Source organism: Gopherus flavomarginatus, chromosome 1 (assembly GCF_025201925.1).
Source record: "Gopherus flavomarginatus isolate rGopFla2 chromosome 1, rGopFla2.mat.asm, whole genome shotgun sequence".
Lineage (NCBI taxonomy): Eukaryota > Metazoa > Chordata > Testudines > Testudinidae > Gopherus > Gopherus flavomarginatus.
The window spans coordinates 318145509-318158213 of NC_066617.1; the positions used below are offsets into that span (position 1 = coordinate 318145509).

A 12705-nucleotide genomic window follows, 5' to 3' on the forward strand; every position below is an offset into this window, starting at 1 on the left:
AGGGCAGCATTAGCTCCCATAAATGTAAACCAACTTGTTTGTCTTAGAGATTGGTGAACAAGAAGTAGGACTGAGTGGACTTGTAGGCTCTGAAGTTTTACATTCTTTTGTTTTTGTGTGCAGTTATGTAACAAAAAAAAAATCTACATATGTAAATTGCACTTTCACAACGACGAGATTGCACTACAGTACTTGTATGAGGTGAACCGAGAAGTACTATTTCTTTTGTTTACAGTACTATTTCTTTCATTTTTACAGTGTAAATATTTATAATAAAAATAGTATACACTTTGATTTCAATTACAACACAGAATACAATATATATGAAAATGTAGAAAAACATCCAAAATATTTAATACATTTCAATTGGTATTCTATTGTGTAACAGTGTGATTAAAACTGCAATTAATCATGATTAATTTTTTTAATTGTGATTAAATTTTTTTGAGGTAATCACGTGAGTTAACTATAATTCAGGGGTCGGCAACCTTTCAGAAGTGCTGTGCCGAGTCTTCATTTATTCACTCTAACTTGAGGTTTCGCTGCCGGTAATATATTTTAACATTTTTAGAAGGTCTCTTTCTATACGTCTATAATATATAACTAAACTATTGTTGTATGTAAAGTAAATAAGGTTTTTAAAATGTTTAAGAAGCTTCATTTAAATTTAAATTAAAATGCAGAGCCCCCCAGAGCGGTGGCCAAGACCTGGGCAGTGAGTGTGCCACTGAAAATCAGCTCGTGTGCTGCCTTCGGCACGTGTGCCATAGGTTGCCTACCCCTGCTATAACTAATTGACAGCCCTAATAATGACTGAAAGTTGTCACCATCGGATAGCTGCCCAATGACCATATGAAATAAATTGATGGTCTCTATTCAGTTCTTAAAGGACAAATGTCCATGCCACAAAAACACATCAGTTAACCGGAACTCTTGATGGAGGCCTCGGAAGCCACCTCTGCACAAGAAAAATTTTTAACCAGATTCTTTCAATTGTGAATGAAAGTGCAACTGCACCCTCAAAAGCCATCATTGGAACCAGTCTCACTCTTGAACTTCCTGGAGAAATACCTACCACCGTTTACATACTCACTAGTACAATGACTTGAATCTTCTCATTTGCAGGTTTCATTGCATTGTCCAAGGTGAAGATCCTGTACTTGACTATATAATAAAAATGGTAAAGCTGAGGGTTTCATTTTACCTTTCTAAAATACACATTCTAGTTCTAGTTTCATGTTGTTAACTGAGTCAATCAATTCAGGAAGGCAAATCAAATAATCAGAAATGTAATAAAAAACCCTACCACTGTCTTTTCCAGGTTATACTGTATGAAGCAAGATAAATATGAATAAATGTGTTTGCTGCTTTAAGAATATCTCTTATAAAAGATAGAGTAAGTTTGGTTCCACAACAGTATCATTACAGGTACTTAACCATTGCAACTCAAATGTGTATAAGGTTGAGCTCCCTGTGTTATCACTTAATCCAGTCTCATATTTTGTCACTTTACAATCACTAAAAGGGGATATACTGCGAGTCACAAAGCTCTGTAAGTTCCCCCTGAATTTTAATATTTTTCAGATGAGAGTCATTGCTGTGTGCTTGAGGAGGAAGTTCCAGATTCTGCTTGGGTCCTGGATGAATGTCTAAGGGCTAGGAGAAGGAACAAAAAAATTCTTTCCCCTTTTGTGCCATTACACAGAGCTATGTAACAATGCAGCAGACCAGAGTTTACTGAAGTACAAGTGCCTAGAGTCTACTGCAGCTGCTGGACACACATAAAGGGTCGGGGGAGTAGTGAGGTTTTTGCCATAAAGTGAAGAATTTGCCATTAATTTTTTTCCCTAACAGCAACCACATGATATATAGCATTTTTAACCTCTGAAAAGTAGTACTATTTTTTTTAACCTTTTGTACTAGGTGTGTATATAGGTTTATCTGTCTGAATAAAAATGTAGCCCTTCTTGGAAGACAGGAGGATGCGAGTGTGCTGAGGATGTTCCTTAAAAAGCTCCTTGCTTTCAGTAACTAGGAGAACATATGGTTTTCGTCTTTTCTTGAACATATCTTCAGGCATCAGATCAGGTTTGACCTGAATATAATGGAAGAACAGTGTTAGATCCTCCCCTGGTGTTATTCAATGTAGCTCAACTGAATTCCAAGAAGCTATGCCAACTTAGAGCAGTTGAGAATCTAGCCTAAGAAGTTTATCTGACTGAAGTATCCATGAAATAGTTGAAGATTTGATACCATTTGTATGGCTCATAACATTTTTATACAGATGATACTCAAGTTTATTTCTATTTTTGGACTATTATTTCTTTGGCATTAGAAATGCAATTCACTTCCTAATTCGCTGCCATGGAACTATGAAAAAGTAAAACCTTTTAAATTAAATATAATTAAAACTTAATTACTTTTTATCCTAAATACGTATTATTTTCTTGTTACCATGCCATTTGGTGGTTGTAATATACCCCATATTCCCTTATTTATTCAAAGTTTGGTTAGAATATTGTCTGATGCATATTAATAAGGGCTACCAAATGTCCTGTCTAGAAAGGAGATCAAACCAAAGCTGCAGATCTGAACTTTAGGGGATATTCAGATCAAGTTGGAATTTTGCAGCATGTCCCTGTCTCCACAATAATCCAAAACAAAACCCCAGATCTCAACTCTCCTGAACTTTAAGGACTCATTTCAACAGCCACTAAGAGTAAGCAGGCTTTGGGGTGCAATGCAGCAGGTCCTTAACAGCTCACAGCAATAGCGTACATTTTCAGATTAGAAGACCATACATTCTACCCCTAGGTATGGAAAGTGCCCATCACACTCTGGGTGCTACCACAATCTTAGGCCTGGTCTACACTAGAAAATTAGGTCAGTATAACCATGTTGCTCAGGGGTGTGCAAGATTCACACCCCTGAGTGGTGGAGTTAAAACAACCTAAGTCCCCATTAGACAGTGCTAGGTCAATGGAAGAATTCTTCTGTCAATTTAGCTACCATCTCTTGGGGAGGTGTATTACCTATGCTGATGGAAGAATCTCTCCCATTGGTATAGGTAGTGTCCGCATTGAAGCACTACAGCAGTGCAACTGCAGTGGTGCAGCTGTGATGCATAGTGTTTTAAGTCTAGACAAGCCCTCAATAATAAAAGTGAAGATGACCACTTTCTCTAAATGGAACTGGGAAGTGACTTTGCCAAGGCAGCAGGGCCCATATTCCATTCCCCATTCTCATGAAAAAGTCAAGGAATCTTTATTAATCAAAAGTGATCAGGAACTTGTGTCTACCTACTGCATAGAAGATAGCACCTATCATCACAAAGTAGGGTGACCAGATGTTCTGATTTTGGGATTTTTTTCTTATATACCCCCCACCCCCATCTCAATTTTTCACATTTGCTGTCTGGTCACCCTATCACAAAGAGGCCACTGAAACCATGCTGGGGCACTTCTTTAGTAGTATAGACTCAGAAAACAGAGTGCCACCAACTGAACCAGCAATACCCACTCCACACAGTGCTTGAGTTTTCCTATTCAAGCTTTGACCCCGTCTAGTCAGTGATATCACAAATTCCCAGCTCATGATGATGACTTGACTCCAGACAGATTTTTAAATGACAGCTTTTGGTTAATAGCATGACTGTAGACTCACCATAATTTTTTTCATTTCCTGATAGTTGTTCTCTTGGCTGAGGGTAAAGACAGTCATGTCTGATAGTAGCTCACTATTTATCTCATCCTTGAAATATACTGTAACTTTGACAGAGCTCTGTGCTCCGTGTACTTGAACAGTTATTGTCTCATGTTCTCCCACATGTACCACATTTGGTGCAGTAATAAGAAATCTAAAAACCAGATAGAATAGACTATTTACTGACTTTTGTGGATTTTTTTTTAAACAGACACTAAAAAAGCATCCATCAAGTGCAAACTTTTCAAAAGACACTAAACAACAGACTTCTCAATTCCTCCAGATCAAACCAACCCAGCAACAACATAAAACAATAGAAATCAAAACTCTTTCCCCACAATTCTCAGCCACCCTGAATCACCATAACCAGTCCTACCCCAAATTCATCTCACATACAAAGGGGGAAAGGGTGGACCTTGTAGGCGAATAATGACTACCAATGCCCACTTTAATAGAGAGCAAGATTAGACAGGCTCACACCTACATATCTGGAGGTAATACCAGACAGTGCATTAATAACACTATAAAATTTGTGTATTTTATACTTGAAAACATGTATCTTCAACTGATGGTACCAATACTTTCCATATACTATCCATTCCCCCAAATGCTTCCATATGTCAACAGGTATCACTTCCATCTTATATATGTTGAGTTATAGATGGTTCATCTTCATCCGGATGCTTATCTCCCTAAAATACTAGCAATACAAGACTATAGAATCTGGGTTTCACGAGAAGGAGATAGGGAGTTGAGTGTCAGCCAGCTATGCTTTCTGTCCCATGGCATTTGTCATTAAGCAGAAAACTAATAAGCAATATACTTACAATGGCGCTTGTTCTGCATTGCGCAAGAATGCACAAATGCTCAGCACAAATACCAGCCTTTCCATCAAGAACCTTTGCAGAATAAATTTCCTTGCTGCAAAAAAGATCTATCAGAAGAACATTAAAAACTTCCCTTTGAGATGGCGGTGGTTAGAATGAGGCTAACCACAGATAACATCAGTTATCAGTCTCTATCCTGGGTTACTCATTAATAACCCTCAATATTATGCAATCAATAGAGACTGAAGGTTCCAGAGATGTAAAAACATAGCCCAGGGATGCACATTCTAGAGCTAATCAAGACTTTGCATGTTATTATTCAGCTTCCATTGACCAGAGTCTTTGCAGCTGCAATATTTTCAAATGTTGGTCATTTAAAACCATGCGGAGGGAAGTTCTTATAGTATGATGCCTACTTTAATAGTGTAAGTTCTGAAAATGCAATCCTTAAAACCAGTTTCGTGAAAAAGGTGGCATGACAAAAACAATTGCAATAAGCCAATTCTTCATTCTGAGTGGGGAATAAAACAAACGGTGCTTTTTTCTATCTGAGTGTAACTTTGTTCTAGTAAGAAAGTTTCTTTCCTGTGTGTTTAAACACCGATTGGATTTAGTGATTATGAAAACATGAGAAATACTGGTTACAGTCAAGTATAGCATGGGCAGGCACTCAGCAAAGTTCACAATGGAACTTCTCCAACGCAACTCCGTCCTGGCCTGCAATACTCCAACTATCACATTCTGGTCTTTTCCTGAGCAAAGCCTGAGGGTTGCATTGAACCATACCAGATTATGTGCTGGGTTTGTGTTCTGGACAAATGCTCACTGCAGGCACGAATTAAAGACATCCATTCAGTTGGATCTGGTCACACTTTATGGATGTCCTGGAGGCCCACATCCTCTTTTCTCTCATCTTGTTTTAGTCTCCTTTCTCCAAAATCTGGTCAATTGTTATCAGGGCACAGTTCAATTTCCTTGACAGGACAGTGACCGTTAGTGAGATTAGTGGACATGCCACTAAGGCAATGGTTTTCAACCAGGGGTACATCAACCAGGTCTTCCAGGGGGTACATCAACTCATCTAGGTATTTGCCTAGTTTTACAACAGGTTACATTAAAAAGCACTAGCCAAGTCAGTACAAACTAAAATTTCATACAATGACTTGTTTATACCGCTCTATAGACTATACACTGAAATGTAAGTACAATATTTACATTCCAATTGATTTATTTTATAATTATATGGTAAAAAGAAGAAAATAAACAATTTTTCAGTAACAGTGTGCTGTAACACTTTTGTATTTATATGTCTGATTTGTAAGCAAGTAGTTTTTAAGTGAGGTAAAACTTGGGGTACACAAGACAATTAGACTTCTGAAAAGGACCAGTAGTCTGGAAAGGTTGAACTGCAATAAGGTATGTGAACAACCTTGAAGAATGGTTCAAAATTAAGATGTGTCTAAAGAGCTCAAAAAGCACAGTTCTCTGATTCCAGCGCCACCCCCACCCTTCACTTTCTATATGTTGTTTGGAGTTGGCGTGGACAATTTCTTTATGTGATAACAGTCACTTCTCTGATTTTAATTAGGTGGCACATTCCAAAACATCCTGCTTCTTTTCTCTCTTCATTTTCATGTCAAGGCCTTTCTGAATGTATGTTCAGTGACAAGATTTACCTACAGGGAGTTAGGTTTTTATTGCTTGTTTGTATATGTAAGAGACCAGAAACACAGCCCATGTAACAAATGGCCTTTTCAGTGTCTTGATTTTATTACAAGGGGCTAATGTATTCTAGGCGTTCAGGGACAGCATCATGAAAAGATGCACTCAGAGAAATGCCCCCGTATACATTCTTATGAAAACAAATAAATTTCAGAATTAAAGCAAAATCAAATCAAGCCACATAGTCCTAGCTTTGGTCAGTTGTGTCTATCCCAAAACAGACAAGAAGCCCATGTTCATTGTCTGGTCTAAGGCACATATAAACCCTGGCTTCTAGAGATGAAAGGTGAGTGTAGTGATGCTAATGTTAGCCCTTTGCTTCAGCTCTTTAGAATGGGAGAGAGAGTGATAGTAATATTACTGAGCTCTCATATAGTGCTTTTCAACTTAGATCTCAAAGCACTTGACGAACCAAGGTCCCTGTTTTACAGATGAGGAAACTAAGGCAGAGAGATTATAGAATATCAGGGCTGGAAGGGACCTCAGAAGATCATCTAGTCCAACCCCCTGCTCAAAGCAGGATTAATCTCCAGACAGTTTTTTACCCCAGATCCCTAAATGGCCCCCTCAAGGATTGAACTCACAACCCTGGGTTTAAGAGGCCAATGCTCAAGCCACTAAGCTATCCCTCAGTTGAAGTGACTTGTCCAAGATCACCCAGCAGGTCAGTGGTAGAGCCGAGCATAGAACCTGGGTCACCTGCTTCCCACTAAGTAACAATAAAAATAAAGCTTTGATTCATTTATTTGTTTTAACTATTTAGATGCAAAGGTCCTCATTCAAGAGTGAGGCACTCATAGTAGCGATCCATCTTTAAGATGGTCCAAGAATAGTTTCTAAAGGTTTTTTATAAAATTTATTGCAACAGCCTCCACGCTCTTCTGTGCGGATCATTGGCAGGAATTGAACCAGTGCCCTCTAGTTAGTTACAGAGCAGATATTTACCACTTGAGCTGAAGGACTAAGAGCTAGAGTCACAAAAGTACTTAGCACAGGCGCCAACTTCTAGTTTTCCCCAGGCGGGCTCCACCCCCACTCCACTCTTTCTCCCTAGGCCCTGCTGTCACCCCACCTCTTCTTGCGCCCACTCTGCCCCCTCTGTGAGACCCCACCCTCACTCTGCCTCTTCCTGCCCTTCCCTGCTCCACACCCTTCCTGAGGCCCTTGGTTGCCCGTTGCTCTCCCCCAAACCCTTCCCCAAGCCACCAAAGAGCTGTTTGGTCATGCTCCTGATTAGCTCATCGGGACACCACCAAACAGCTGATCGGCAATGGCGCCACTGAACAGCTGTGGCCAGTGGGTACTCAGCACCCACTATTTTTTTCCTATGGATGCTCCAGCCCCAGAGCACCCATGGAGTCGGTGCCTTTTGTACTTAGGCACTTAAACCCCAGACTTACACACCTAAGTCTCAATTTCAGGCTCCACTGCACTTCGCAAAACTCCATATGACAGCTGTAGGCACCTGAAAGCACTTGGAGCCCTAAGCGTTTGCAGTAGAAGTTCCCTAGGCACCTACGTTTCTGCCTGGGGTCCTGTGCACCACTACCTCCCACTAGGTGTTCAGACTCCAGTCTCCTGCCTAAGCCACAGAGTGATTCATGAGCCAGAGAGGACAGTTGTTCAGCCAGCCAAGTTGTGTGCAGGGCCTGATCTGGTAGGCCTGCTCGGAGGCCACCTACCAGCTTGGGCCCCTTAAGCAAGTGCACAGAAAATAGTCGAGGAGAGGAAGGAAGACTTTTAGCCCAATGGTTAGTTACCCAAATGGGAAGTAGGAAACCACCAGTTCAAATCCGCACCACTGCCTGAAGGCGTGGCGGGTGGAAGGGATTTGAACAGGGCTCAGCCATCTGACTGGAGTGCATTCTACCCACTGAGCTATAGAATATTTTGTTGTAGGGCTCCCTTTGTCTCTCCTGAAAAAGCTGTTCCACTGTAAAAAAACAAGGTGTCATCAGCCCAGAGGGACTGGATCCTCTGTCTCTCACCGCTCAGGTGAGTGCCCTGACCCTAGGCTACAGTGTCAGTCTCATGCTTTCTTTCTCACCCAAATGATTCTTCACGCTATTGCACTGTGGACAACCACCCCCCTCCTTGCAAATAAATAAATAAAATAAATTGCCTTAGGCGACTAACTCCAAAGCGGGCTCCTAGCTCCAGATTGCTAGCAGAGATAGGGGTCTCCCTAGAGCCTGGATTTAGGCTCCTGTCTCCATGAGAGCATCGAGGTTTAGTCCACAGCATCAAGCATGTTGGCTTTTGTGAATGGTATTGGAAGGTGCCTCTCTCTCCCCATTCACTGTATAGGGAGCCCAGCTGTGTAATGCAGGCTTTGTGAATTCCTGTGACTTTCCAGGCACCTAAAAGTTAAGTGTTGTGACACTCTGCAGCATCATACCTAAGTATCTTTGTGACGCTAATCCTAAATCCATTAACTAGGAGCAGTAACACAAACTAGGACTCAGCCTCAGGAAGGGCCGAAGACACCCTTGGCCATGGCATTGAACCAGTCACTGTAATTCCAGGACCCCATCCTACAAAGCGGCTGAGCACCCTCATCTCCTATTGAAATCCATGGGAGTTGGGTGCAATCAGTACCATACAGGGTTGGACACACAGATGTCATTTAAATCCACAGAAGTAATTAACACCTACCTGTTTGTGCTGTTAAAGGTTCTTTATTAAAGGCATTACAGAAGTATTAGCTAAAACCACCATCAAGTCCAATTTCAGGAGCCCTTTCCCGGAACACTGACTCATAAACATGGTTTTATTGACAGAAGAAAAGGGAAAATTGCCCATCTGATTCACTGACAACTGAAAACAAGAAGTGAGCCCATGAGAACTGCCCAGATTTTCTAGTGATAAACTGCCCTTTGGCATATAACATTTAAGTCTGATCCTTAATTATTAACATCATAGGCCTAGAACAGGTATTAAAAGGCAGTTGTCTAAGAATTTGTAGGTTGTTTTTATAGTCAAAGCAAGGCCATGATACTTGCTATCAGAACTACCACTACTGTCCCACATCCATTTCTGCAAAATTTGCTCTGTTGGGAGGGATGGAGAATTTCCACCCCTTATTCCCCACCCTGTAGTGGCCCATTCCACACTCACCCAGTTCCTCCATACCACGCTACCCATGAAATTTGCTCTATTGTGGTCAACAACTCCACACTCTCATTAAACTATAATTCATTAAGTTAAATCATTTAAAATGAAAAGTCTTCCTGGCAGGGAAATCCATATTTGTTTAAACAATGTCTTTCGGAACAAAAAAAGAAGAGTCTTATGCATGTGGAACAGCACCGTAATCCTCACGCAATCCCAAAGTAAGTAGTTGAGGGGTAAATAGCAGAAATCTGGGTTAACTATATTTAGAAAACTGAATGAAACTACATTCCTACTTACCTACATGCGTCCAGCTTCCATCCAGGACACATCACGGGATCCATTGTCTACAGCCAAGCCCTAAGATACAACCGCATTTGCTCCAATCCCTCAGACAGAGGCAAACACTTACAAGATCTCTATCAAGCATTCTTAAAACTAGAAAACCCACCTGCTAAAGTGAAAAAACAGATTGACAGAGCCAGAAGGGTACCTAGAAGTCACCTACTACAGGACAAGGCCAACAAAGAAAGTAACAGAATGCCACTAGCTGTCACCTTCAGCCCACAACTAAAACCTCTCCAGCGCATCATCAAAGATCTACAACCTGTCCTGAAAGATGATCCCTCACTCTCACAGATCTTGGGAAACAGACCTATCCTCACTTACAGACAGCCCCCCGCGTTCTTCCTTTTTGCACTAGAAAAGTTTTTAATTGAGAAACTAACATACATAACAAGCATAAAACCCTTCCAAGATAAATAAATAAAAATGTATGAGATTGGCACAACAGAAATGAACAGATAAGATGTTGTTATGCCATCAAGTGAAGTAGAAGTCCCTACAGAATTTCTGTTGAAAAGGCTAAAGATAGTCACAACGATGGAACACTGCCCTCCTGTGATGAATTTACTTTAACTTTCAAGGCCTTTGTTACATTTCAGAAACATGCTTCATTTTGGACTCGTAATATAGTTACTTACTAATTATCAGTTAGATTGGGACCCAATCACTAGCCCGGGACAGGGGGTGTCGGGGGGCTGCATGTAGTTACATTATTGCAGGAAAAGCTGCAGGAAAGAATTGAGGCTGAAAGAATTGAGAGAGTTGAAGTTCCTTCCCCAATTCTCCCTCCTGCTCTGAAGCTTAAAGGAAGTTACTGTTCAGGGTACAGCTACTCTCTGCTAGCCAGTGTGCCAGGGAACAGAGCCACAGTCCCACACATTTGGTTGTAGGGAGGGATAGAGGCCCCCTACATACCCTTTTGGTCTCAGCAATGGCAAGACTGCTGAAGCAGGATAGTTGACTTGCTCATGCTTTATTTCTATAAAACTCTCTCAAGAGTTCTTTGTACTGGATTAGTTCTTATCACATACATACATTGTTACACATACCTGCAGATCAATTTCTCTTAGCAATGTTTAAGACAGTTGCTAAGTATTAGTCAGGATTCATTTTAGCAAATCAACCTTCTTTAAAAAAAAAAAAATGGGACAGTACCTGGACTGAGATCTGCAAACATTTTTTTCTAAGCAGCATATTGGATTGGTCCATTGAATTTATGCCAATGAGGAATGACTTTATACTTGTTGAAACTGGGCAGTGCTGGTAGATGACTGCAGAAGAAAAACAATCCTCAATATCAAAGATAAGTTTTAGTTAAACTAGAAAGCTCATGAAATAGGTAATGAGACACAGAGGCAACACTCTTAAACCTGGCGGCCTAAAGTAAGGCTCCTAAATCCTCATTTAGGCATTTAAATAGAAGTGGCCTGGCCTACTGATGTCAGTAGGTTTAAGAGCCCAACTATAGGCACCCAGCTTTGAAAGTTTGGGACCACAGCCTTTCACCTGAAGGTAACCAAGTCAAATTCTGTCCACCACAGTCATGACTGAAAGTTATTAATAGCTGATGGATGCTTAGGGCCCAACATGGTGAGGAAGCATGGACCGGCAAGCTGGGAGTTAGGCAACCCAGATTCAATTCCCTCTTCCACCACAGACTTCCTGTGTGACTTTAGTCTCTCTGTGGCTCAGTTCTCCATCTGTAAAATGAGGTAGCCCTTCCCTGCCTCACAGGTGGGACTGGGAGGAGAAAAATCCATTAAAGATAGTGATGCGCTCAGGTACTACAGTGATGGGGGCCCTATACAGAGCTAAGATAGATAGCCCTGGTCACCATTCATCTATCTCCACATGTCAAAGACCATAACTGGTTCTAGCTGGCACATTTGTAGGCAGTAGAGTTGTCACCTGTTCCAATTTGCATAAGGGCAGAGCTGAAATTGCAGGCACTGTCCAGCAGTGGTGTAAATCAAGACTATTAAGAGTGTACTGATTTTGACTGGCAGTGCTCTGAAGGGTTTCTGAACCCTACTCTGTACATGTCGGGGTCAGGCAGGCATGAAGGCAGAGATGGTCACTGAGTGGTGATAGAAGAAGGGGTTGGCCAGGTGGTCCTGCCAACATCTGTGTTTATCTGGAGCTGCAGCAGCCCCTATTGCCCCATAGGCAAGAGAAGGTCCAGAACTGGGCTCTTCCTACCCCAATTCTGAAATGACAGTGCCATTTCCACCACAGAAAGAAGTCCCAGGGACAGAGTGCAGGGAGGCAGACGTTAAGAGACTAGGCAAGGAAGGGGACAAGATGGAGGACTCTTCGTTTACCAGAGCTCTTGAGCTAATGCCTTCACCAGCACAAATTCCACATGTTTAACAAAACTGAAGTTTGTGGTTGCACTGACTGAAGTGCTGCACTTTACAACTATTTTTGATTTTAAGGGATAAGGTGAACTAACGGAACCCACTGAAAGCCTCATATTCAACTCCAGACACCCGCCAGTCACTCAGCCCTTCTCTGAAGTCGCCAGTTACTGCAGCACACTGTGGACTCTGGGGTTAACAGAAGGTTCACTAACATTGAGAGAGTGGAATATACATCATGTGAACCAAAGGAAATTAAAAACAGTCATATATGTTTGTTGTGGGCAGAGAAAAACATTTCACTCTGCTCTAGATTAAAGCAAGCGAGAGAATGGCTGTGCAGGGTTTGTAGCAGCTGCCAACTTTAGAATTCCCAGATTACAGTGGAGATAAATAGATATAGTTAGTTTTCTTCAACTCAGAAATTTACTGTGACCTCTCTCGTCTTCACTAGTCCCTTGGCAGGCTTCCACATTCCCCAGCCAGCAGTCAACAAGGAGGAAGAGAGGGCATGAAGAAATTATTCCACTGCCTTTTGAAGAACAGAGAATTGATCTGAGGGGACACAAAGGCTGTGCTGAAACCTGGTAAGAGAAGTCTCAAGGAGACCCCCAAAGAACTGAGATTGATCTGGGTCCACA

The 12705-nt window shown here is 41.5% G+C and overlaps 1 protein-coding gene across 6 annotated transcripts in view; it reads right to left on the reverse strand.

The window, feature by feature from the left end:
* The window catches only part of LOC127043240 (complement C4-like), a 117246-nt gene that overhangs the window by 90256 nt on the left and 14285 nt on the right, over nt 1-12705 (reverse strand). For 2 of the 6 annotated variants that reach the window (XM_050937109.1, XM_050937107.1), the window contains exons 2-5: nt 4530-4636; nt 3664-3856; nt 1912-2095; nt 1094-1164 (exon numbers count right to left, since the gene is read on the reverse strand). In XM_050937109.1, coding sequence (XP_050793066.1) covers nt 1094-1164; nt 1912-2095; nt 3664-3856; nt 4530-4594 — 513 coding nt within the window. In that variant the 5' untranslated portion in view covers nt 4595-4636. The remainder of the gene's footprint in view (nt 1-1093; nt 1165-1911; nt 2096-3663; nt 3857-4529; nt 4637-12705) is intronic. The other 4 variants (XM_050937108.1, XM_050937110.1, XM_050937111.1 and 1 more) reach the window with 4 other exon arrangements.